We start from the raw sequence: 27470 nt of genomic DNA, 5'->3' as shown, positions 1-27470 counted from the left end.
CCGGTGTTGGGCTCTGTGCTGACAGTTCAGAGCCTAGAGCCTGCTTCGGATTTTGTGTCTCCCTCTCTCTCTGCCCCTTCCCCACTCATACTCTGTCTCTCTCAGTCTCAAAAATAAATTAACACTAAAAATAATAATAGTAATAGTCTAATCACTACAATGCCAGAGGCAAGATTTGTCACTGTTTCCCTGCTGCCCCACCCCTACCCCCCACATTGTACAGGGAACCACCCTGGTGGTTTTACCATCCCCAGAGAGAGAAGAGAGCAAGGACAGCCCATCCCTTGGCTTCTCTAGCAGAGCCAGGTGTCAGCATCTCTCCCAAAACTTTTCAGTGCCCAGGGTACCTCCTTCTCACACCAGACTGCCCTGACCAGCTGGAAGCATTATGGTCCTACTGGTCAGGAAGCTGTGCCCCAGAGCAGAGATGAGGAAAGCCAGTCAGTCCTCAAGTCCAGCCCAGGAAGCTCAAGTTCAAAACAGGAGGTGGTGTCAGACATCACTGACATCCTCTCCAGTGTGAGTGGGTTTAACAACTACAGGGTCATATTGAGGAGGCTTTGAGAAAACATCTTTGAGGTCAAGATCTGACACCCTGTGGTAATCCTCTCAACAGCAGACAGGCCATGCACATAAGTAACATTAAACAAGCCCTTACTACATGCCTAGTACTGTTCTTATTTAATCCTCTCAACAATGTGAAGACAGTTAATGTAATTGAGCCCTAGGAAGTATCTGGGGCAACTGGTACATTTTCTTCAAGTCTTGTATCCCATTTGATTCTCATAACAACTGTGAAACAGGCAGGAAGTAGCAGAGTCCCCATTTCAGTCTCCCCGCCGCCCCCACCCCTGGCAATTGAGCCCAGCTCCTCTGAGTCTAAAAGATTGAGATGTTTTGCACAGGAGACAGTGCATTGCCGCAGATGAGTAAGCAATGAAGACCTGAAATGTTGTACTCAATTTCCTTTTCTTGGATCCTCCTTCTTCCTCCCCAGCAGGTTATTTGCCTAATGAGTTTCAGAGCTCATAAGTGTTTCTAGGCCATCCAGCCATCCCATCTACTTGCAGTTGAGTAATCTGTGTATTTTTCTAATGGACTCTAATGCCAACTCCTGAAGTTTATGGAATAGAAGTGCGATCAGCTTTAATGACCAATTTATGCATGGTAATGGTCAGATGTGGCTGGCTGAGCCCATGTGGGGGCTTCTGGAAGGGCTGTAAATTGAAGCTGGTAACTGCACTTCCTCACTTCATTGACCGGTTCCTCTCACATGCAGCTCAGAAGCAACATGCTCCGTCATTAGCACCACAGCATCCATCCCCGGCTGGCCCCCCGTGCGTGCTGACACATTTTATAGCCCAAGTAAATGCAACAGAACTGTTACACAAACATTTATTGCCTCGCCTCTATAGCTCTCATTGAGATAACTTTTTAATATTTCCTCCCTGTGTGAACTGAATATTTCTCTTATATCTTCTGTAATTGCTCTGGGTTAATCCCTTATAGCCCTGGATTATAGCTTTAAAGTTTCTACTGGGCCAAATTTAAATCATTTGATTTTGCTTAACAGTGAGTGAGCATTCTTGTTGCAATAAAATGGTCCTACTGCTGTTTTTATTGACTTGCCTTTATCAGTTCCATAATCCCACTTAGTAGCTCCTCACCAAAGCACTGCAATAATTACTTGCAGATTTGGGTTTCAGAAATGGTGGACACAGAGCTTTGGTTACGACCAGGGATACTAGACACTGGCATTTTTAGTTGTCAAGTACTTACCGAACACCTCCTATGTGCCTTGTACTGTCCTAAACTGTGCTGTGAAGTCAGCTAAGTCAGAACAAGTAGAAGGTGAGCCCCTCCTTTCTCCCAATCAGTAACTGATATTCATGAAGAGGAACTGATACAGACACACAGATACATGCAGTGAATGTTCCCAGGAGAGAGAGAGAGAGAACGAGCCCCTTCTGCAGAGGAGACCCAGGAAAGTTTCAACCATTTGCCAGAAGTGGGGGGTAGGCTTTTGCCTGGTGGACATGGAATGAACCTTTGTTGGTGGAGGACCCTGAGCAAAGACAGAAGTTGGAAAATCCAGAGTGTCATGGCAGTCTGTGAGAGGCTCAGTGGTACGTAGGAAGGTGGGCAGACACCAGATGACAGTGGCTCTCAGCCCAAGGGCGCCTGGACAGATGAAAAGATATTGTTATGCTCTCTTAATGCCATTAACAATAAGGTCTGATTTCATTCTTTTTTTCTCCCTCAAAAGCCATGAAAGTGTTGTATCTTGATGGAATTTTAAAAACCTAATTCATACTTCTTTCAAAGTGGGCTTCAAAATGGGCTGCAAATTTGAAGGTTTGCTTTGATTCAAGTTCCCTAAAACCTGAGCTCTTTGGATCGCCCCTCACTCTTCATTCTGCAGTTTTCTTTGGAGCCTTTTATATGGAGCTGCACAACTAGGTCACCCCATACCACAACTGCATCTCTTTCAAGAGAGCACCTGTCCCCCAAGGTGCCATCCTTTAGACTGGGGGACAAAGAGAGCCAATACTATGTTAACTGTGTCCCTGGAGGCTTAGTTAGGAACACAGGAGAAAGGCCACACAACAGGGTTCTAACCCATCCATCAGGAAGGTGGCTGTTAGCACAGTGTCCACAAAGTGAGTTGTGTGGGAGAAGATGTGTTTATTCTGTGGCATGATAAGTGTGCTGCTGGATCATTAAACAGTCTCCACGAACCAAGGAGTCCACCTTTTCTTCCAGGGTTTCAGAACACACGGCTCGACACTGGGCCCCTCAGGGGCCACCCAGCTGCTCTGGGATGGGCCCTGGGGACCCAGACAAGCATTATAGTCACAGAGGCTGAGAGGTGGAAGAAACCCATCTGGTTCCACCTCTGTCCAGCATATAAATCCTTCTCCATCGTCACCTCCTCCTTATACGGAATTGACTGCTTCCCAAGGTAGCCTGTTCTATTTTCTGACAGCTGTGTGAAAGAGTTCTTCCTTATACCATATCATAACTTCTGCCTGCCACTAGAATCCTGAAAAAAACACTGACAAACTCAGCCAAGCACTCATGGAACATGGGTGTAGACACTTCTAAGAGGGGTTCCTGGTAAATCCTCCCAAGACCAATTAAATATGAAACAAGTTCCCAGGTAACTGAATCATTTGAGCTGTTATATAAAATTATTTTTATTAACCTAGACATCCCCCAAAAAAATAACTATTCTTTTTTTTTTTCCTTTTTGAATAATTGGTATTTTAGCCTTTCTTCTAAAAAGCACTGAGAGCCACCTGGGTGGCTCATTCAGTTAAGGGTCTTACTCTTGACTTCAGCTCAGGTCATGATCTCACAGTTTGTGAGTTCAAGCCCCTCATTGAGCTCTGTGCTGAGAGCATGGAGCCTGCTTAGGACTGTCTCCCTCTCTCTCTGCCCCTCCCCTGCTTGCTGGCTCTCTCTCTCTCAAAATAAATAAAAATAACCTTTTAAAAATGAAATAAAAAGCATTGATTTTGTCTGTTAAGGTTAGCAAATGAAATAGCAGCCAGCCTGGAGAATGCTGTTCTACCTTGTGTCTGAAGTCGAGTAAATACAGCTTCCATTCACCCCACAGCTATCTCAAGTCATTAAGAAGGGAGGCCAGGACCAGCCTCTGTGCTCCATTCATCATGAAACCCCATCCAGCTAATCTCACCCCTTAAGGTGGTTTATTGACATGTCTTTCAGAGTGTGGTCCACAGAATCCCAGGCCCCCCCTTTCCTCTTGCATCAGAAGCCATATGTGTTCTTTATATGGACAAGAAGAAGGGAGACTGAAGACACAGGAGCAAAGCTCAGACTTTTGTTAGGAACGGTGCAGAGCACTCATTCACCACCACCACCCCTTTCCCTTTTTCAGATGAAGGAATTCACTTGCAGTTAAAATATCTACACAATCATCTCATCCCCCAAAATCTCCTCTGTTATACTTTGTCTTTCTCTGTAAATAATTTGGCTGCTCTGACGTCTTCCTTCCCCTTCCTCTAGCAGCACAATGCTTGTGGGTTACTAGTGCTCGCAGGCCATTGGGATAGCTCTCCGCAAGTGTACGATGCAAGACATACCCAGTGGCATGGGAAAATGAGAAAATTCGGATGGTCTGTGGGAGTGTCATTGGCGAGAGAGCACCACCGTACCTTAGTAATGACAATAGAGTATAAAAGGAGGACATCTTGCCATTTGCAACAATATGGGTGGACCTAGAGGGCATAATGCTGAGTGAGATAAGTCAGACTGAGAAGGACAAATACCAAATAATGTCACTGCTATGTAGAGCCTTAACAAAACAAATGAATAAACTAACAAAAAGCATAATCAGACCTAAAAATACAGAGAACAAACAGATGGTTGCTGGTCAGGGAGGGGATCTGCAGAATGGGTGAAGGAGAGTGGGAGATACAGGCTTCCCATTATGGGGTGGGAATAAGTCATGGGGATAAGAGGCAGAGTGGAGGGAATAGAATCAATTATTGTTGTAATAGCATTGGATGGTGACAGATGGTAGCTACACTTGTGGTGAGCACAGCATAAGATATAGAGAAGTTGAATCACTATGTTGCACACTTGAAACAGTGCAAGACTGTGTGTCAACTGCACTCAAAATAATAAAGTGGAATGTTAAAGCAAGATGGAAAAGCCACATGAGGGTCTTGCTTCTGACCCCTGGCCTGCTCTGGGTGTCTGCTATAGCCATTGAGAGTTTCTGTCACTTTCTGCAAGAGCAAAGACCCCGAATTACTCATAGATAGTGGTCAATTGCTCTAAAATCCCTTCTGCACCAATTCTCCATTTTCTAAGCAAGTATCACTTAGGAAATGCTTTTGGAGAAAACGCGTAAAGACCCTTTGTTCCAAAGGAAGGACCAGTCATCGCTGTGGCCCCCGGTTATGGCTGCAGCATCTACCTGGGACAGAGGGAATAGCTGGGGACTAACAGAAACACTCACTTTAAGAGTGACCTGGCTCAGGACAGCTTGAGAAATTGAGGCCACAGCTGCTGGTGCCATTTCTAAGGCAAAAATGAACGACTGGATCTCTAACTTGTTCTCACAGTGAGGGACCTGGGAGTTGGGGGCTCAGGGAATTAGCAATGGCCAACCTAGTGACTACACTTTGCCCCACAATACAGTTTCCCACAAGAAACAGTCCTGTGGTGGTAGATGTTGGCATTTAAAAGGTTAGAAATGCTCTTTCTGACTTTTCACAGCTAACGGAGCCTGTCTTTCTTTCCCATCAGGTCCACATTGGCCAACTATATTCAACCGACAAGCTTATTATTGAGAATCAAGAGAAGCCCAGGACCTAGAGAGCGGGGTCCAGCCATCCCCGGCAGCTGTGGACCCCACCTTCAGCATCCATTCTGTGCTTGGGATTCAGGCTCCCAACAGAACACGAGTGGCCTCTTTCTTACATCAGCTTAAAATAGCCTCTTGCTCCACCCACCCTGTAAGGAGCTGATAAACTGAGTCCGGTTTCCATTCTTCTTCAGCCTTAGTGAAAAAGGATGGCTGTCTCCTTGGTTCAAGTGTTCGAATGAAGAGCTGGCGCTCACTCCCAATACCACTGTGTATTATTGTGTCTCCTCTGCACCCACCCCTCTTGTAACTCATCCTTGCTTGTATAGAGCACCTCCACACTTTGTTTCTTGGTTGACAATAAACAGAATTGTCTGCCTAAGTCACCTGACACCAGATACACTCCTCACAGTGAGTGTGCTTCTTCCTGCCGAGGGAGGTCCTGCAGAGGGCAGTGGGGACCCAGAGGGAGGGTCCCAACCTGAGCTAAGCTCTCCCTTAGTGAAGGTAAGTCTCAGCACCCAAGATTTGAGGGGCAGCAGGAAGTAGGGCAGGGACAAAGGGGTAGAGGGTGCATCCTGCAGCTTATACCTGGGCCTGATACAACAAAGGTGTTCCCACACACATGGAGACAAGGCACCATCAGGACACCTGCAAGCTTGTTGCAAATGCAGAATCTCCAGCCCCATCCCAAATCTTCCAAATAAGAATCTTCAGTCTAACACATCTGGGTTCCTCCAACACACAGGATGGTTGGGGAAAGGCCACTCACAGCACTGCTCCCCAAAGCTGGCTTCCAGAAACGTCCAGAAAATCTCTCGGCACTTTCTTCCCCTCAGATTCTGACTTATTCTGACAAAGGAAACTCTGCTTTTTGAGTATGTTGCAGATAATAGAGATGTGCGTTTGCATTTATCACTGGAAACACATCAGTTCAAAACATAAAAAGAAAGTATTAAGTAACTTTCTTGATTTTTGGGGATTTTAGGGGGGACCCAGATACTATCCAAGTGACTTGTTTACTTTTATAAACAGCATGAAGTGAATTCATTACTTAGCTGTTTCGGTTTGGAACAGGCTCATATAAATATTTACAGATCACAGAATCGCTGTGACGTTGTCACTGAACCTGCCACTGACCCACTCCCCTTGTGACTTTAATTCTTACAGTCATGTGAATCAAGCTGGAATAGTCTAGATCTACATTCTCTTCCATGTGAAAAGATCATGTCTGCCCTTGTCACCCAGGGATTGCACACTTTGCAATAACAGTGCATTCAAAATAGATTAAAAGTGTGCTTGTTCTATTTGACAGTACCTCTTGTGACTTCAGAAAGCTTTCGCCCATGGTCTTGTACACCTGCACCTTGGTAGGTCTGAGATCTGTCACCTGCCCAGCCATATTAGGGCTGCAGTGTGGAGCAGAGAGTGAATGTAAGTGATGTGAGGAATTTCCTTTCGCCCTTCAGCTGACTGTCCTGAGACAGAGTCCCGCAGCCCTGGCATGGCTCTGGGTCACTGTTTCCGCTCTGCATCAGTAGGCTATATAGTCATTCAGCAACAACTGCACCCAACAATGGGGCTAGCTAATGGATGTCACCTCTGATATATACTTAAGTCATTAAAGCAGCTGCTACTTGGAAACCCAAGTCCAGAGTTGAACCTCTCCCCTAGAAGTGTCGAATTACCAGTAGGGTATCAGCACCTTAGGAGATGTTCCCCCAGATTTTAATCACAGACACAGTGGACCAAGCAAACTTAACCTTGTTCTATAGGCCTTAACAGCAGGTCCCTTTTGTGTTAGTTGAAGCTCATGAATGGCTTTGAACATGCCCAAAGCCTTAAAAACAGGGCTAATTTTTGTAACTCAGATAATACTAACTATCCATTAGTAATATATGGAAAGACATGAAAGAATTCTGTCACAACCCACAGATGGGTCTTGAACCTGTACTTCAGGTACAGGTAAGGTAGGCAGGAACTTACGCTAGTCAGTCCTCAACTCAGAGGATCCAGGGTTGACTCTAGAGCCTTGACTGAAAAGACATGCCCATGGTTGTGATCCCTTTCTATAGTTCAGCGTTCCACATGCTTGACTGGGCCCCACATCACACTCAGCCTCACAGACCTCTAGTGTGCTCAGCAGTTCTGAAGGAAGGATTCAGACTGGGGTCCGGAGATCACTTTCCAGTGTCCACATTTAGCAATGAGAAATACCACTATGAGTTAACTTCTCCTGAGGAAACCATTGGCCAAGCAAGGCTATTCTCTAGACCTTCAATGGAGACACTTGGTTGGTCTGGCTATCATGCTTTAATACCCAGGAAAGTTCATATGACCAAGTGCATGGCTATGTTGTTCTGATGGCTATTATTCTCTGGTTTGTGAAACTGGAAGATCATGGAGTTGACATAGCTGGCTTCACCTCTACTCTGCCCTGCCACCAACAGCAGTTACCTTTTTAACTCCCTTCATCCATAGCCTCACCCAACGTCTCCAGCCCCTGAATACAACCAGTAGTGCAATCCGGCATTCAGGAGCAAAGACTCACAGGCTGGGGTGTGTCTTCAGAGAAGATAAAATGTCAGGGTTGGCTGGCAGTAGACCCCACCTGGTCTGACCCCCAAATCTGCAGGTGTGAAAAACAAGATCTTGAGCATCCCTGGCTCATTGGCAGACCTTTCCCTCCCACCCCTTTTCCTGGTCTTTTCATTCATTCAGCACTGACTGGGAGCTGGTGGTCCAGGTGCCCAGGGGGAGACCAGTGAACAAGACATTGCCCCTGCCCTCACAGAGCTTGTGGTCCAGTGCAGAGAATTGAATGAGAAAGGACCAGTCTGAGGAGTATTACAAAGGGTGACATAGAGGTACTCTAGGAACTGATGGGGAGTATCTAGTAAGCCCTCTCTGAGGTCAGGGAGATTTAAATTTAAGATTAAATGAGGAGCTGGCTGGACAAAGGATATGGAGATGGAGGGGGTGGTAAGGAACAGCATATGCAAAGCCCTGAATCAAGGCAGGAAAGTGCTATGCAAGGAAGGAAAGGAACCCCAGGATGGCTGACAGGCAAGGATGAGTCAAAAGGCAGGAACCTCTCAGCGGAAGTCCCTGGGAGCCTTGGCCTGAGGCTCTAAGAAGCTACTGAAGTTTTTCAGCAGTATGATGTTTGTATTTTTATTTTTATTTTTTGACAGGATGTAGGATTTATTGGTGGGCATGAAAGGAGATGGGTGGTGCTAAGGTTCTCATGAGTGCACAGCCCGCCATTTGTCCAAGGGGCTATGATTAGGGATGTATTTGATGTTACCTATTTGGGATGAGCACCATTTCTTCAAATTCATCCACATTAAACTTAGTAAAGCCCCACTTCTTGAAATTGTGGATCTTCTGGCAGCCAGGGAACTTGAACTTGGCCTTACATAGGGCCTCAATCACATGCTCCTTGTTCTGCAACTTGTTATGGATGGACATGATGACTCGGCCAACGTGGACCCCCACCTCTGTGCATTGGGCCTTTCCAAAGACACCCCCGCATGCCTTTTTAGAACCTAGATTGGAGATAGCATGAGTTCAGATATCAATGGCCACTGGAAAACGATGTCCCCTAGGGCAACCCATACAATCAACAGGCCGCATACACTACCAAAGAGGCTACTGTATGCAGCCAATGCACACTGAGGCCCTGTGGGGGAAAAGCACAGTCAGCTTAATTCACTGTAGATGATGTTTGTATTTCTAAAAGGTAACATTGTTATAAGGGGAACAGATTGGGAGAGATGCAGGGAGACCAACTTTTTGGGGATGTGGGGGAAGGGTTAGACTGAATACTTATCCAGGCAAGAGACGGTAGTGACTTCACCTAGGATGGTGACAGTTGCAAAGTGGAGTCAACATCACCCTGAGAAGATCTTGCTTTGGCTTAGCTGCTCCCCCAAGGAGGTAAGAGACATGTGGAGCAGAGGCACCCAACTGAGCCTTCCAGCCAAGTCTAGCTTAGATCAGTCAGCTGTAGCCACCCCTTAGGCATATGATACATAACTTATTGTTTAAGGCACTGAGTCTGTGGGAGTTATGGAGCAATGACAAACTACTATAGAGAGCTGGCTAGTATAATCATTTATCATTTTAACAGGACCACATAGCAAATCAAAAAGTAGGTAGACAAACGTGGTAAAAACTGTGAGTTTCTCATGTAGAGTACCTACAAGTACTTACAGAGTAGGTATCTAGTACCTAGTACCTACATGTAGAGTTTCCACAAGAACCTACAGAATATAGGTGTCACATCTCCCAACTACTGGACCCCATTAGCGTGTGCATTAAGAACAGAACAGGACCAAAAAAAGAAAATAGAGTCAACAGGACTTGGTAACTGATTGAATATGAAGAGGAGATAGGGTATCAGGGATGTCCAGGAGGGGTCCCAGGTTTGGGGCCTGGATGACTGAGCAGATGTTGGGCCACCATATAAGACAAGACAAAGGGACAATGTCTGAAGCTTTCTCCTGCCAGGTTCAAACAACTTCAAATTCAAACAAAAAACTAGCAACTACAAATGTATCTTTTACTTCCAAAGGTTGAAAATATTATTTCTGGGGTTTTTTTTCAAACAAACAAAAAATCCACTGGAAGAAAACAAAAGACATTATAAAGAGATTTTATCCATTGCTCTCTGTAGAACAAATATACTCCTACAGGGAAAGCCTATAGATATATATTATCACTGGGAACAGGAGGAGTAGAGAGAAATGTTTCTATATTTTGTAAAGGAGACATAAGATCAAAAGAAAACAGAAGGCTGAGGAAGGTTGGTCAACATATTCTAAGAATATGTTCTTTTTTTTTTTTAATTTTTTTTAATGTTTTATTTATTTTTAGGAGAGAGAGAGAGACAGCGTGAGCAGGGGAGGGTCAGAAAGAGGGAGTCACAGACTGAAACAGGCTCCAGGCTCTGAGCTGGCAGTCAGCACAGAGCCCGACGCGGGGCCCGAATCCACAAACCGCGAGATCATGACCTAAGCGAAAGTCGGATGCTTAACCGACTAAGCCACCCAGGCGCCCCTCTAAGAATATGTTCTAAGAATGCAACTAAAATGCCCAGTAAAATGCACAAGTATACAGAAAGGACACAAATACGTTTCATAACAGAATGAGCTGCTTTTTTTTGTTAAGCACTTCAGGTAAACTGTTAGTAGTAGATTGAAAGATATCACAGGTACTGAGGCCAGGCTATAAATGTAGCAGCAACTGAAGAAATGATAAGCACTCAAAACACAAAAGGAGAAAGCATTTCCTGCACCAAGAATGATGTTCTCTGAGTTGGACACTCTTCTTCCAGGCCTACCCATAGTCATGACAAGAAGTTCTTTGGTAAACAGAACCCCAATGACTAGTTCTCGACTGAAGACAACCATATGGACTAAAGAACATTTTCAAAGGTCAACCCGTTAAACTGTGTGGGTGGCTTCATGACAGTGGCCCAGTGTGTGAATCAGAAACCATGAGAAGCGGTCACAGTTTCAGGATCATTGGAACAGACATGTCTGGTGAAGTCATGCAGATGAGGTTGGGAAGCCCGTGCAGATGTTCATTATTATGAACCAAAGAAACTGCCCACAGGAACATGTGCTCTGCACATCCCAGGTCAGCAGACACCTCATCAATAATCTGATATTTGATAATTGTTACCAAAGGATCTAGAAAAAAGCTGGAACATGGTAGGGAAAGCAATGATTTGTGTATGCTGTAGCAGGCATTTCCTGTGACAATTTGCCCATCACCTCAATGGATAGTGGCTCATCTCATCTCTGAGAACAAATAAAATCTTTGCTTTTCAATCTTTCTGCAGGCCTTCTTAATACTTCAGGGAACCATTCATGAAAATTGCTTCTCATGTTGAGATCCCATTTGAGAAGTGAGATAGATGCTCTTGCTCAAGGGCAAAGTTTGAGGTCCAAAGACTCAGAAGGAGAACTCACAATGAATCTGACCATGCTCTTTACCTCGGGGGACCACAAATACCACAATGGCAACAGCAATCTTGCTGTTTTGAAATGAGACTACACACAATCATTGACACCAGTAAAGCTGGAATTGCACTTGTTGCTGTCCTGAACCAAGTGGTCTCAGATTCAACATGCCTGTGCTGATCAGTGTGGCCATGTCGATCACCAATCATTCTTGCTGCTTCTACCTGAGAAGCTGGATTTCTGAGAATCAGGAGGCTCAGCTGGAAGACACCTTCCTAAAGATGATCTTTTCCTACTCTGGTGACAACTGTTCTTAGAATACTCAACGGTACTAAACACTTTTTTTATCAGCCCAAAAGTTACTTTATTTACTTTGTTTGATAGTATCATTAAATGACTGTCGATTAAATATTGCTAAAACATTCCAATAGAATTTCCCATCAATTACTAAGTGAATTCATGTGACTTCATCTGTCTTGAATACAGAGACAGTTTAATAACAATATAATTAGTTCAGGTGCATATATGCATTTAGGTGCATATATGTGAAATATACAGCACACGTAGAATATAGGATCAAGGAGTACAATATTAATGCCACATGTCAAGATTTGCCATATTTACTCTCCTACTCATGCTTCAAACATGTAACATTTAGGACTACTAATTTGCCAAATTTTAGCATGTATTTTCACTTTAAAAGCATGTATTGGGGCACATGTGGGCTCAATGGGTTGAGCATCCAACTATTGATTTCAGCTCAGGTCATGATCCCAGAGTCCTGGGATTGAGCCCTGGATTGGGCTCCATATTGAGCATGGAGCCTGCTTAAGAATCTCTCTCTCTTTCTCTGCCTCTCTCCCTTGCTCGTTTTCTCTCTCTCTCTAATCTAAAAATACTTTTAAAATTTTTTTAAGTTTTTTATGTTTATTTATTTTTGAGAGAGAGACAGACAGAGCATGAGCAGAGGAGGGGCAGAGAAACACACACACACACACACACACACACACACACACACACACACACACACACAGTATCCAAAGGAGGGTCCAGGCTCTGAGCTGTCAGCACAGAGTCTGACTCAGGATTTGAGCTCACCAGCTGCAAGATCATGACCTGAGCCAAAGTGGGATCTTTAACTGAGCCACCCAGGCACCCCTTTTTTAAAAAATTTTTAGTTAAAAAAATTTTTAATAAAATCACATCTTTCTGGGATTCTGTAAATAGAAGCTTGTTCAAAGGGGGGACATGATATATCAGTAACTCAGACTGTAAAAAAAATAAATAAAACAATTCTTTTAAAAAAAAAATTGGAAGATGGGGCACCTGGGTGCCTCAGTCAGTTAACCACCTGACTTCGGCTCAGGTCATGATCTCACGTTTCGTGAGTTCACGCCCCACATCAGACTCTCTATTGTCAGCACAGAGCCTGCTTCAGATCCTTTGTCTCCCTATCTCTCTGCCTCTCTCCAATGTGCACTTTCTTTCTCTCTTTCACATCTTCCATCTTTCATTTTCCATCTTCCAGTTCTGCCTCTTCTGGCAGTGAGATCCCAGGTAAGTAGCTTCTCTAAACTTGTTTCCCTGTCTATGAAATGGGTCTAACTGCCTACCTACCTTACAGGGTTACTGTAAGGATTGTAAATGCATCATGCACATAAAGTTCTTCTACCATATTTGATCTAGAATAAGCAAGCAATAACTGTGAGATGCTTTATCATTCATTTAGAAACCATATCAGACACTTTAGGGGATGCAGAAATGGACCAGATGTGAATTCTTCCCCTTACTTTCCTTAACAACAGCACATTTAGCACTGTACTCAAGACATATAAAGAGCTTTACAAAGTCTAAGGTGATAAGTTACCTTATCCTATGGGAGGGCACAGGTAAAGTAGGGCCAAAAGCAAGGAGGGAGGTAAGATACAAAAAGAGGGAGAGATTACTTCTGCCTGAGCTGTAAATTCTAAGCTAAGGAGTCTGAGTTTTATTTGTTGGGAAAGGAGGCCGTTAAGCAGAGGAATGGTGGCAAACAGCAGATTAACTGCATAGTGACAGTGACACAGAGGATGCCCCTGAGGGGAGACAGCCAGGAAATTGTTGCAGTAACTTAGATGCAAGTAGTCTAAGGCCCGGCTGGGGTCGGCAGTGGTGTGGATTGAATGTAGAGGCAAGAATGAATCCAGAAGGTATTTGCAAATGACAGATTTGCTGAGAGACTGGATATGTAAAATAAAGAACAGGAGTGACACACAGACAACTTGAATGCTTGGTCCTGAAAGACTGGTAAGGCAGGGTTGCCTCTCACTGAAATAAAATATAGGGCAGCGACACATCTCCCTGGAGGCAAAGGCACATCCATATACATACACCTCACTGCACTGCTGTATGTCCACAGTTCACATTCCTGTGTGTTTTATTTGCCATAGAGATACTTCAGGGTATCTGCCCATCTCCTGAGACCACAACAGGAGTCAGGAGCTCTCGACAACCATTTTACATCATAATCTTACCCCACCAGGAGTGAGAGTTCTATTTCTCTCTGGAGTATTTGCTGGAGCCCACGAGGAACAGGCCTGACAACGAAGACGGGGTATCTAGTCTGCAGGGAGAGATGAATGGAGCAGAATGGAGCAGAGATGAGGCAAAGAGAGTTAGTTCCTCCTGAGTCTGATAGCTCCAGACCCTGCAGAGGCCTGGCTGCCTTTGGATTCCACGTGATAGCCCCATATCCATCAAACCAACTCACCTGTTTGCTCAAGATGGCTTGAGTTAGTATCTGTAACTTGCAGTTTGGAACCTTGACTAACACTGTTTTACTGAAATATGGGGCCATGTTGAAGACTACATGAAAGTCACATTTTTCAGCAGATAACCTCCCCCATGACAGTCCCCTCAGAAGAAGTAGGAAGTAGAAAGAAGAGGTAATTTGAACCTCTTGTCCCAACATTAAGAGGTCTAAATGTCTAAGGCTGCCCCCTCCTGGGAGACCTCGGAGGAAGGGAGAAACCCAAGCAAAATCTCCTTTCCTTCCTATGGATGAACTCCGGGTATGTTTTCTTCTCTGTCTGTGTTTATTGAAACTGAATATGGGTAAGAGCAATGGATCTGGGCCACACTGTCCTGGATTCAAATCCAAGCTCAGGCTCTTACTGGGCACATTATTCAACCTCTCTGAGACTCAGTTTCTTTAGCTATAAAATGGGAATAATATGTCTCTCACAGTCATGTTGGAGTCTCTAAAGGGGCCCACTGGGCCCCCCTCTTTCCAGCCCAAGTTTTGTACCCCTTAAGAAATAAGAAAAACAAAGGCCAATGGAAACAGAATGGTGTCTTTATTGTTGGTGCAGGCTACAGTGAACTACATTGCTAAGTGCGTGAGTCAAAATGGGTTGAATCAGTCCATATTCCCAAGGAGACCCTTCACACCAGGGAAGCGTGAGTCTGCTGAGTGTACATACCACCCAGGTTGTGTGACAGGAGATTCACCCTCAGAAGCTAGGACAGGAGCTCAAAATGTGGACCAATGGCTGCAGCCCACCCAGCAGGTCAGTGTGGGCAGCAGTGAGGAGCAGAGCAAGAGCCCACCAGTGAGGGAGAAGCCCCTCTCAGTGGCCAGGAGTGGAGAAATGGTGTTTTCCCACCTCTGCCCCCTACTGATAGTTTGTGTGGGGATTGAGTGAAAATAACCCTGGCAAGTGGCATCCCATCCCATGGGTATCTAACCAAATCAATATTAGCCATTTTCTTCAGCAAGAAGAGACATAACTGACAAGCTAGGTCACCACTGACAACTTCTGCCCACAGCTGCATTCGATGGGTACATGTGTCAGGGAGATGTGGCTTGGGATGTGTGCATCTGTAACTCTTCTCTTGTGTTCTGCCCACCCTGCTTCAGAAATGATGTGAAGATCTCCGTGTGGCAGCCAGGACTTCAATGTGCATAGTTTCCAGCTGTTACTGCTACAAGCAATGTGGCTATAAACTGTCTTGTACGTGCTCTCAGTGCCCATGTGTATACATTTTGGTACATCTTGCCATTCCTGGTCAGGGAGGTATGTGTGTGTTCAGCTGTAGTAGATACTGCCAAAGAGGTTCACAATGTGACACTTCCATTTTGGGGATGTCTAGACATATATGCACATGAGAACAGGGGTGATGGAAAGGGGCTCAGTAGCAGCTTTCTGTTGTGAGAGGCAGCAGCCTTTCTGCAAAGCCCACCCCATGCACCGCCTTGAGGAAGGCTGGCCTAAGGGGAGCAGAGCCGGAGACACAAAGCCTACCAGCTACCCCGCTACCAGAGAATCTCACAGTACCAGCACCCAGGATTCTGAGAGTCAAATTATTTGAGGAAAGCATTTCCTTATGTGTGTGGAGCTGGCTGGGTTTGTAGAAGATGGGTCAATGGGAGCATGAGTGCACAGATGTGCCTGTCCCCACAATGGCCCAAGTGTCCTGAATCCAAGCTCCCCGAAAGTGATGTCCCTTGTATGTCTTCATCCCCACATATCCCGATGTCATGGCTGTGCCTCTACCTGGGAAGAGCTCCATCGATGCATGCTGAAAGAATGAATAGATTTCTGATAAGCTGAATAAGTGCAGAGCGGCCACCACAGGGCGTATAAAAAGAATTAGACATGAGGCACCTGGCTGGCTTAGTGGGTAGAGCATGCGACTCTTTTTTATAGATTTTTAAAAAGTAACTATTTTGTTTATTTTTTTATTTAGAAAGAGAGAAACAGGGGAGATCGGAGAAGACAGCGAGAATCCCAAGCAGGCTCCGTACTGTCAGTGCACAGCCCAATGTGAGGCTTAAACTCACAAACCATGAGATCATGACCTCAGCTGAAGTTGGAAGCTTAACCAACTGAGCCACCTGGGTGCCCTAGAGCATGCTACTCTTGATCTCAGGGTTGTGAGTGTTCAAGCCCCACATTGGGCATGGAGTCGACTTAAAAAAAGAAAAAAAGAGAATTGGATAGTCTTCCACTTGTGAAATCTGCAACACCTTTAAAAGAGAACACAGAGTTAAAAGTGGATTCCTGGAGGATTGTGTGGTAGACAGAAGGTGAATCCATCCCAGTAGGAACTGACAAGGTGCAGCTTGGAGGAAAGGGTGGTCACAAAATAAAAACAGATCCCAAAGAATGGGTTTTCAACAATATCAAACAGTAGTCAATGAACAGGAAGCCCCTCAAAAGTAGCTTCTTAAGATAGAGGAGGCAATCTTTAAAGAAGCTATTGCAAGGAATTCAGAAGACAGAAGTCAGATGAACATGTGTACATTTTATATATTATAACAACATGTATACACAGTATACATCCCATTATGTTAACAACAGGAAACAAATGGCATATTTTCTGCCCAGATAACAAGAACAGTTTGGTTAGCACATTGACAGCCACTGTAATTTGTCCCCCAAGCTGGAAGTTTCATTTATTCTTCCTACACCCAGATGAAGATAGACATTTATTCTCAGAATGAAATCAGTAGAAACCACCTAGCAGAGACCAGAAGGGAAAGACAAAGATGTTGAGAACGAATTGTCTGCTTGATACAATTTCCTTTTGCACTCACAACAATCTAATTAGGCAGGAAGGACTGCCCCCATTTTGCAAACGTGAAAACTCTCACACTCAAAGTTGAGGGACCTGTCTGAAAGCACAGGGATAGCCAGGGCTGAGCTGGGGTCAAGGGCAGGCTTGGCTCACCTGGAGCCCAACTGTCTTCCCCACGTCACGCCTCCAATTCTGGCAGCTAAATGTATTTCGCCAGCATAGCACCCGGCAACTCTTTATACATTTCTCAATGGTAGGGATTTTTTCCTCGAGGTTTAATTTAATTTATTATTATTATTATTATTATTATGACTTTTTATTTGGAAATGGCTTAAAACTCACAAGAAATTGCAGAAATAGCAGAGAGATTTCTTGTATGTCTTTTGCACAGCTTTCCCTGATGGTAATATCATCGATCATAACCATGGCACCTTGCCAAAACCATGAAGCTGATATTGGTACAAGACTATTATTATCAGGGCTTTTCACTGAATCTGCACTGAGGATTTAGGCCAGACAATTATTTGTGGCTGAATGTTGTCCTGTGCTTTGTAGGATGTTTGCAGCACCTCTGGCCATTTGCACCCCCTCCCCGGTTGTGACCACCAAAAATGTTTCCACACTCAGTAATATCTTTTAAAGTAACACATTTCGGGGCGCCTGGGTGGCTTAGTCGGTTAAGCGTCCGACTTTCGCTTAGGTCATGATCTCGCGGTTCGTGGGTTCAAGCCCCGCGTCAGGCTCTGTGCTGACTGCCGGCTCAGAGCCTGGAGCCTGTTTCAGTCTGTGACTCCCTCTCTCTCTGACCCTCCCCTGCTCACGCTGTCTCTCTCTCTCTCCTAGAAATAAATAAAACATTAAAAAAAATTAAAAAAAAAAATAAATAAAGTAACACATTGCTGGGGCGCCTGGGTGGCTCAGCTAGTTTAGTGTTGAACTCTTGATTTTGGCTCAGGTCACAACATTGAGCACCCCCATCAGGTCTGGCACTGAGCATGGTGCCTGCTTAGGAGTCTCTTTCTTTCTCTAAAAAAATAAAAAGATAAAGTACCAAACTGCTTTACATTCTTTATTCAAAATATGACTTAGGGTTCAGCATCTCTTAGATGTAACACATGTAGAAAAACAACGACAAAAAACAAAGTTCTTTTTTTTTAATCCTCAGGATTTAAAAGCCATTTTCAAACCACAAAAACATAACTATCCTTTAAAAAACCAAGGAAGAAATAGGAAGACTGCATTTTGAGTACAGTAGTTCTCTGTTTAAATAAACACTAACAAAAATCACATTCACAGAAATCTGTTACTCATCCCAAACATTCCTGGGCACATTTCTCAAGCAAATCTTAAAACACAGATTGATGAGGTTATTTTCTCTCATGTTATTGGAGAGAACTGTTAAAACATTCTCATGTCATCACATAAAAATCTACTGTCTGAAATAGTGACCCATTCTTGCCGCTGCTGGCTGGCTGATAAAAGAGCATTTGGGCCCATCTTGTTTCAGCTGAGGAAGGTAGACACCACCAATGAAAGTTGATGGCCATTTCTGCTCCAGTTCTGAGAATCACCCCCTACTCTCAGACAGGGCTCGGAACCTCACCAACTTCCTCAGGCAAGTCAGAGCCCTCCACAGGTAGTATCCCTAGAAAGCTCAGGAATTCCGGACACACGCCGAGTTAAGCTATGTGGCATTTTAGACCCTGGAAAAATGACTTGGGTGTGCTGGTGATATCACAGAGGCAGTCAGCCCTAACAACATCTGGCTCTGGGATGACACTTGGAAACCAAACTCCATCTTCACTCACAGAGGGAACCCTTGCACACGAAGCTGGGTCTCCCTGCCCACAGTCCCAAATCCGTGCCATCACATAATGGATCATTTATCACAGGCCTTTGCCTCTTATGCTTATGTCTACAGAGGGTGTTGCTGAATCATTCTAGAAACCCTTGGCTATAACATATTATTTATCTGGATAGTGAAGACTCCATTTGTAAGATCTTCTGAATCAACTGGATATGGCAGAGTCTATAGTGAAGGCTCAAAATGCTATGCCTTCCACCTCACAGCTGCCATCAGCACACTTCTGCTTAGGCCAGAGCCTGCAGGGGCTGGGACTGGACAAGCCATGGCCCAGGCCTGAGGCCCAAAACAGGAGTTTCATCCCCCCTCCACCTTCTCATAGCTCTAGACAGTGATAGTTAGTACAGGGACAGCCCTTAGCCCTTAGCCTCAGAGCTCAATGCCTTTACAACCTTTTTTTAACTTCCATTTATTTTCGAGAGAGAGCATGTGCAAGCGGGGGTGAGGCAGAGAGAGGGGGACAGAAGATCTGAAGCAGGCTCCATGCTGACAGCTGACAGCCTGAAGCAGGGCTTGAACTCACTAACCTCAGATCATGACCTGAACTGAAGTTGGAAGCTCAACCGAATGAGCTCCCTTTACAACCCATTTTGAAGGTGTTGTTTCCTCTGTCTTTCAGAGCATTCATTTTTAATGACTTTATAGTAAATAGCAAAGTCCAAAATAATGCAGGATCTAGGAACAGAAACACTCTCTAGTTCAGATTCTGGGAAATGGGGAATGAAGGGGTTACTAAGTTACTTTCTTTTACTTGCAAAAGAACATGTTACGTATTTCATTGTTAAACACTTGTTAGCAATTTGTTTCCACAATTATCCATGTAATATCAATTTATAGATATCCCAGGGACCTTCAAACTCAATTCGATTTATAGACTTACTTACGATCCCAAAACAATGGATATCGCTAATCTTGGTGAATGTAAAATCAGAAAAAAAAAAAACCAAAACAAACCTTACCCTTTCCAAGAAATCATAACCTCTTTCACTATACCAGAGCAACCTCCTGAAATGAAGGACGTTTTACCCAAAGATATCAAGGGAGGAGCTGCAACAATACATCCTCTAGAGAGCACTGCAAGGTGGCCCTGCGAAAGGCTATTCATTTCCCATGACCATCAACTTCTCATCTGCTGGAGTGGATCCTTCCTCAACATATCACGTGTGTAGCTATTTGCAGAAAAGCCATCTGCACGATGTGCTCATGAATTTTTCAACTTGGAAGTTAAATGTTTCAAGCTTAGTTCACAAAGATCTACCTGTTTTCCATCTTTATTCAACTCAGATTTTCAGACAGAATTTCCCATTTCAGCATGCATTAGGATGCTGTCGACTCTCCTCGGGAAATGACCTCAGGTAACAAGTTTCAAAGGACCTGAGCACTGCCAGCTATAAGAACGGGATGATGAGTAAATACAATCATGGAGAAATTTGACCTAATTGCTTTAAATGTAAGCTAGTCTAAAATCTCTTCACTTTGCCAGAGATGTTTGTAGATCTGTACATTTCCCGGTTGAACTGGCTCTGAACTCATGACTTAAATAGACTTTTACTCCTCTATTAGACTCACTGGCAAATCTCACCAGGGCATCTTAAACATAAGCCCTTGATCTTCACCATCTCAAAAATCAATATTTAGCTGAAATGTGACTCTGTTCTCTCCTTGCCAAAATTTGTCCACTCAGAGACGGTCAAGGTCAAAGAACTAGACTCCACAAAATGCAAATACAAAGCCTACCCAAAAGATTCAAAAAAGTTTAAATCCTAATGAGCCTAAAGTTAAAGTGTTTAGCATTCCAACAACCAGTCCTTGGAGGATTAAAGGACCATTTAGGGCTGTCTTCTGGTAGTCTCTGTAGATCTGCTACAGGGAGTCCAGGGAGGAACATGAAAACACAGCAGTTTACCTAGTGGAATGTGTCTATTATGGAGTCAGGAAGAGAGAGCTGGGTCAGCCTCTCCCAGCAGGCCTCGGGCACCCACCTACTGATCTGCAGGATGGGCCAGGACTGCTCAGGAGAAGGAAGGCAGGGGTCACCCGGCCTAGCCCAGGCTGTCAGGTTCCACCCTGCTCCAAGCCCTTTGCCCCTGTGTGGCTACCACAAGCACATCCCTGATCTCTGGAAGACTGTCCTGGCCCTGGCATCGTGGGGATTGGCCGCACAAAGCCTGGACTGCAAACAGCTCACTGCTTGTCAGAGTTTGCTTATTAAGTTGCCACATGACACAGTGCTGTCTTCAATGCACAAACCTGTGCTCCACTGCCTGAATCAAAAATACACATTTGATTCAGTTCCACAATGCCACGAAAAAGGAAAGCATCCCATTTCCTCTTGAAGGCTGTTCCTTGCACTCCTGACAAAGCGCATGCGACACAGATCACAATACTCCAAGTGGCTTCAAGCCACACGCTCTTAAGAACCACGACTGAGTCAGAAAATGAAAAAACTTGGCATACTCAAATATGCGCACCTGCTGTGCTAGAAAGCAGCAAGATGGGGAACTCGTGAAACAATGTATAGTCCAACGCTACAACTCCAAAAATGAAATGAGCAGAGTCTCTGCTTTGCTGCGAGCAAGCAGACATTTGAACAGGCTCATGAACCACAGCGTCACCGGGGAAGCCCTCAGCCCAGGTCAGGGCAGAAGGAAAGGTGCAGCAGGTGAGGGCGAGGTCAGGTGGAAAACCCACTGAGTGTCCAACAGGACAATGTTCCTCTGGCCCTGCAGCTAAGGTTCGTGGATGACAACTGCTCCACCCCCATATGCTACAGGAAGTCTAGGGCCCTCCTGCCCATGAACAGAGGCAGGGCAGCGGCCCCCAGAGCTTGCTGGGCTTCCAGGATCCTGATCCAGTACTTCTCCGGAGCAGGATCCTTGCCTCCCTGAGGGAAGTCTTGGAACGTCCTGATCACCCTGCTCCATCAACCTGGGGACTTTAAGGGGAAACTCTGTACCTTATAGACTGCTACATTTTCCAGCCACTGCTTCTGAGACTTCAGATAAGGACACACAATTCATTCAACATTCCCTTACCCAGTGATGCATGGACCCACTTGCCCATAAAGAAGAAGCTGGAATCTCTCTGGTAGAGTTCAGCATCATTAAGTGAGCTGAGCAGAACTGAGTTTTGATCATTAGAGCCAGGTAAGATATTTCAGCTATTACATTTCAGCATTTCAACTAGAATGACACACACACACACCACCCTCTTACTCAAGTTGAGATGAATATTCCTGTAAAAGAACCTGACAACTGAATTGTTGGAATTTAGCTTTGGGTAATGAGTGTGTGAGTTTTCATTCAATTCTGGAAATGCACTCTTAAAAACTTTTTTGGTCCGGCCAGTATTGCTCCTTCCTTTGAAACTACCTTTTCAAAAACAAAATCTATTTAACTCCCTTATGTTTCTTTACAAAATGTTCGTTATCAGTCTACAATGAAAAGTTTGCACTTTATAAAATTGACATTTAGAAAATTGCTTAATACTTTGAAAGGCTGTAACCATATGCAGAAAGACTGGGCTGTTTCAAGTCTTTTACAAGGTTCTGAACCTTAAAAAAGCTATTCTCCAAGATTCGTGAGACAGCAGAGCCAGATTTCCTTACCTAAAAGCCAGGTTTGACTTTCATTATATTATGAAGTACTTTTAAGATTAATTGCTTGAATTCCAAAATGTACTCCAAACTTTTCAAAGTTAATTTTTTTAAATAGAAAATTTGCTCTTCATACCTCTTTAGAATCCATTTCTTATTTTATTCCAGATTTGAAGGGTTATCCTTTTTTATGTTTTTCTGGTTTTTGTTTGTATTTATTTATTTATTTTTATTTTTTTCTTTCATAGTTTATTGTCAAATCGGTTTCCATATAACACCCAGTGTTCATCCCAATGAGTGCCCTTCTCTATGCCCATCACCCCCCTTCCCCTCACCTCCACCCCCATCAGCCCTGTTTGTTCTCAGCATTCAAGAGTCTCTCATGGTTTGCCTCCCTCCCTCTCCCCCACTATTTTTCCCTTTCTTCTCCCGCATGGTCCTCCGTTAAGTTCCTCCTAATCCATCTATAAGTGAAAACATGGTTATCTGTCCTTCTCTGCCTGACTTATTTCGCTCAGCATAACACCCTCAAGTTCCATCCACATTACCACAAATTGTCAGATTTCATTCTTTCTCATTGCCATGTAGTATTCCATTGTATAGATAAACCACATCTTCTTGATCCATTCATCTGTTAATGGACACTTAGGCTCTTTCCATGTTTTGGCTATTGTTGAGAGTGCTGCTATGAACATTGGGGTAGATGTGCCCCTATGTATCAGCATTTCTGTATCCCTTGGGTAAATTCCTAGCAGCACCATTGCTGGGTCATAGGGGAGTTCTATTGTTAACTTTTTGAGGAACCTCCACACTGTTTTCCAGAGGGGCTGTACCAGTTTACATTCCCACCAACAGTGTAGGAGGGTGCCCGTTTCTCCACATCCTCACCAGTATCTATAGTCTCCTGATTTGTTCATTGTAGCCACTCTGACCAGCATGAGAGGGTGTCTCAGTGTGGTTTTGATCTGCATTTCCCTGATGATGAGGGACACTGAGCATCGTTTCATGTGTCTGTTGGCCAGAAGGGTTACCCTTTTGAAGAATACCAAACAACGGATCCCTATTTTGATCATAATATTGGGCTCCTAATTTCATCCTTGTTTAATTTTAAAGACTCCCAAACAATCCAAAAATAATGCATAATTATCATATGAACTGGCATTTCAAACTGTGCTATAGGCCATATACACTAGCAATACTTTTCAACTAAAATGTATTCATCGACACGTAAGAAAAATATAAAATATATTTATCTAAGTGTTCTGATGCAATAATGCACTTCTAAAAAAGAAATAGCATACAGAGCTCAGTGTGGGACATTGCATGAAAAAGCTTGATTATTTTTGTATGTAGTAACAGAAAAATGATGTAATTCTGANCGGGGCTCGAACCCACGTACCGCGAGATCATGACCCAAGCGAAAGTCGGACGCTTAACCGACTATGCCACCCAGGCGCCCCATGATTTTAAAGTTTTTTATAAGTGTATGTGAATTAAATATTCGTTTCAAAGATATGACTATTTTTTAGTCTGCTTTACTCCAAGTGTAAATTATATTTAACTTCTGATGACTTTCCACTAATAATTATTTGAAAAATTTTCCCATGATCAATTATCTTTGGCAAGCACTGCTGTAGTCAGAAGGGATGTCTCCACAGCAGAGGTTAAACTAAATATTTCTACGGCTTAAGACATCTTATTGTGAGGCATGGAAGTACCTGGCAGTTTCTATAGCTTGATGTCAATTCAGATAGATGTTATATTTCAGTCATACTGATTTATTATTATTTCTTAGCTGAAAGAGGACAAGTAGATTCTTCTCCCCTGTATAGTAATAATTGTACAGTTGGTGTTTTAGTGTTTATTCTAACCAAGATTACTGTAAATAATGTTAACAGTTTTACCTCTACCCACAAGAGGTTCATTTCAAGTGGCAAACCTTACTAAAAGTTTAGCTGCTTTTTTAAGTGTAACTCTCAGCATCTATTGTTAAAAAATACTACTTCTCTAGAGCTGGAGTTGGCAAACTCTGTATAAAAGATGGTAACATTTTACCTTTTGCAATATGGTATTTGTTGTATCTACTCACTTTGCTCTTATAGCAGGAAAGCAGTCAGAGATTATATGTAAATGAATGTGCATGGCTGTATTCCAATAAAACTTTATTAATGGACAAAGAAATTTGAATTCCATATAATGCTCATGTGTCACAAAACAGTACTCCTCTTTTGAGTTTTTCCAGCTGTTTAAAAATGTAAAAAGCATTCTCAGCTCTCAGGCCTTACAAGAACAGGCTTCAGGCTGAATTAGACTCATGGCCTGTGGTATGCCTACCCTGGTTTCTATACAGCAACAGTAGAAACCATGCTTCCTTAAAGATTACCATCACAAAATGAATTCACTGTATTTGTCATGCTCTGGAAAATGTGAAAACGAAAAAAAGATTAATTACCAAGGGCCAACCAAGGTGTGGTTAAAAATCAGATCCTCACCCAGGATGCTTACCTGCCCTGATCAAGCACAGCCACTCTATCTTGGCATCCACAGCCATCAGCAGCCGAGTGACGAAGGCCAGTGTGCACAGTGCCCATCTGGTTCTGAGCAGCATGTACTTGCTGGGCATGCTTCATCATCTATCAGGTCATCACTACCCATTGTGGCTCCAACTAAAGACAGGAAGACACCTGTCCATCCCCACCACCCCCATCACCCAACCACTGGAAAGTCCAGCTTCTCTGGCTGCTACGGGCCCAGAGAAGTCCCCAGAGAAGTCTAGCAGCTATTATGTGCTCTGCCTACATAATAGGGGTTGAGGGCCAGTGACTGCAGCTTACACAAGCCTACGGGACTACTCTAGTGTTATAATTCACCCACCACCTCATTTTGGCAGGGGACAGAACCTTCCTACAAAACGTTCCAAATATTTTTGCCCAAAATGGGAAATCTGGGCGTTTCCACATCAGAGAGGAAGAACTAGAGAAGGGAAACTTGAAAATACTGTTGTTTAACTATTTGAAGAAGATCACCTGACATTCAAGACCTCCCAAACTCCCCAGGAGCTGAAATATAAAGTACAGCATAAAAGAGTGTGCAAGTAAGTGGCCTTTACTTTTTTAAAGGACATATATACACGTAGGCCCAAGGAAGTAACGTCCAGTCTGTGCAAACATCTCCCAGATCCCAGTTAAGAGAAAGGACAGTCTAGCCATGACCCCACCCGGTTTTCTCCGAGAAACAGGCCCCTGTACGAAGGCTCCCGTTCACGCCCACGGTCCAGCGCATTCTCCTGACGTGATGCAGAGGGATGCCTGTCCTTTCCCTGGGACTCAGGCATCTCCAGCAAGCAGCAACGGCTAAAACACTTCATCTACAGTTTTAAACAAATCCCAAGGTCTGACGGCTGGGCACAGGGGTCAGGAGACTTTTTCTTGTAAGAAGCTATGGCTCAGAGTCTTGAGAACTTCTTCCCATTCTGACGCAGGGCAAGAATTCCAGAAGCAGCGGAGGAAGGCCTAAGCCAGGCGAAAACGGATGAGGCGTTTCAGTGTTTGGCCCGGGCTCACGAGGCTCTCTCGCCGAATCTGTCCCGGTGAGAGTTTTCCATTGAGCCGCTCCCTCCTTTCCTTCCCCGGGGGATGGTGCTCGGTAGAACGTCCCCGCGGGTCACCCGGTTGCTCTGGGGCGACGCGCGGCCTGGGGCCCGGCCTTGGGCTCAGAGTGCATCGGAAGGGCGCACGTAGCGCAGCGTGTAGTTGGCCCCCGAGTTATTGTCCCAGTACTCTCCCTGGGCGCAGCGGTAGCACACGGCAAAGTGGACCGCGGCGCCCGGCGTGCCCGCGTCCTCCCCCTCCTCGGGCTGTAGGCCCGGGGGCAGGCACAGCGAGAAGTGGAAGCGCTCGGCGCCCGGCTCCTCCTTGGCGTCCCCGGGCCCCCCCGACGGCGCCTCCGCGGGCGGATCGGGCTGCAGCTCCGCCGGCACGTCCAGGAAGGAGCGCCACTCGGTGAAGGTGTAGCGCACCGCCACGGCTCTCGGCCCGGGGCAGCCCAGCACCCGGCCAGAGCCCGTCACCTCCGCGCCCGAGGGCGCCGAGCACTGCACGCTCTCCAAGCACACGCGCTGCCGCCGCAGTCGCTCCGCGGCGGCGCTCGGCCCGGGAAGCTCGAAAAGAGGCCGAAGCCGGGGAGGCGGCGCTGTGAGGGGCGCGGCAGCCGCCGCCGCGGCCAGCAGGCCGGGAAGCTGCTCCAGGTCTCGGGCGCGCATGGGGAAGCTGCGGAGGCGGGAGAGCACGGCGGGCGGCACCTGCGGCTCCTCCGCCTCGCTGAAGTGCTTCACGCTGGCCAGGCTCAGCCCCAGCGCGTCCGCGAACTGCACCCGCTTCTTACACTTGGCGCAGCAGCTGCCGGGGCCGTGCGGCACGCCCTCGGGCCCCTCGCCGCCCTCCGGGCCGAGCCCCAGGGCAAGCTGCTGGCGCTGGCGCAGTAGCTTGGCCGCCTGCAAGATCGGGTCCGCGGGCAGGGAGAAGGAACGCGGGAGGCGGCGGCGGCACCCCAACACCTCCTCCGGCTCCTGCGGGGCGGCCTCTAACTCCGCCGACGAGGGCTCAGCGTCCGGGCTCGGGGCGTCCGACGCGCCGCCGCCGTCGTCCCCCGGAGCAGGCAGCCCCTCAGCTGGCGGGGGCTCTCCAAAGAGCGCAGGTCCCTGTTTCTCCAAACTTAGCGCCCCCTGGGGCTCCATGACGCCGCCTGGCTCAGAGATGGGTCCGGATCGCTTCTCCTCGGCTCAGAACTCCCCTGGAGACTTAACACCTTGAGTCGTTGCAAGAGCGCACGGAGCTCGCCCCGGGCTGGAACGGAGAAGACAGTCCCGCTGCGTAGCCGCGGGTTTTAGCGGCGGCTGCCCGGGGCGGAGTGGGAGGAGGACGCGGGCATGGGGCCGGCTCTGGGGATTGAACCTGCCCGCGACGGGGGAGGGCCCGGGGAGGGGAGGCGCGAGCCGTGGGAACACAGGGAAGCTGGGCGGCGCGGGCCGGAGCGAGCGGGAAAGCTGGCCAGAGGCTCCTGCAGAAGTTGGGGGCTCCCTTTTCCCTCCCGCCTACCCCGGCGGGGCCCGCGCCGGTCCTGCCTCCGGAGCTCCTCGGGGGAACT

The 27470-nt window shown here is 45.8% G+C and overlaps 2 protein-coding genes and 1 non-coding gene across 4 annotated transcripts in view; 1 reads left to right on the top strand and 2 right to left on the bottom strand.

Annotated features, from left to right (window-relative positions):
• The window catches only part of LYRM4 (LYR motif containing 4), a 124520-nt gene extending 118784 nt beyond the window's left edge, over positions 1–5736 (top strand). For both annotated transcript variants that reach the window (XM_077770054.1, XM_077770053.1), the window contains one exon: positions 5281–5736. In XM_077770054.1, coding sequence (XP_077626180.1) covers positions 5281–5349 — 69 coding nt within the window. In that variant the 3' untranslated portion in view covers positions 5350–5736. The remainder of the gene's footprint in view (positions 1–5280) is intronic.
• A 3188-nt stretch (positions 5737–8924) lies between these two features.
• LOC144236486 (small nucleolar RNA SNORA70) lies at positions 8925–9058 on the bottom strand. The gene has a single exon (XR_013336571.1). It is a non-coding gene; the product is annotated as a small nucleolar RNA SNORA70 (small nucleolar RNA).
• Positions 9059–25377: 16319 nt separating this feature from the next.
• On the bottom strand, positions 25378–27208 carry PPP1R3G (protein phosphatase 1 regulatory subunit 3G). Its single transcript, XM_077769994.1, has one exon. It carries the CDS (start codon positions 27058–27060, stop codon positions 26038–26040), a length of 1023 nt encoding a protein of 340 aa, XP_077626120.1. The 5' UTR covers positions 27061–27208; the 3' UTR covers positions 25378–26037.
• Between the last annotated feature and the right edge of the window lie 262 nt (positions 27209–27470).

Source organism: Crocuta crocuta, unplaced genomic scaffold, assembly GCF_008692635.1.
Source record: "Crocuta crocuta isolate KB4526 unplaced genomic scaffold, BGI_CrCroc_1.0 scaffold24, whole genome shotgun sequence".
NCBI lineage: Eukaryota > Metazoa > Chordata > Mammalia > Carnivora > Hyaenidae > Crocuta > Crocuta crocuta.
Note: the sequence above shows the minus strand (reverse complement) of the source record. Positions and strands in the feature narration are given on the sequence as shown.

Excerpts from the sequence above, each read along its gene's own strand:
- PPP1R3G (XM_077769994.1), bottom strand. The coding sequence starts at position 27,060 with ATGGAGCCCCAGGGGGCGCTAAGTTTGGAGAAACAGGGACCTGCGCTC.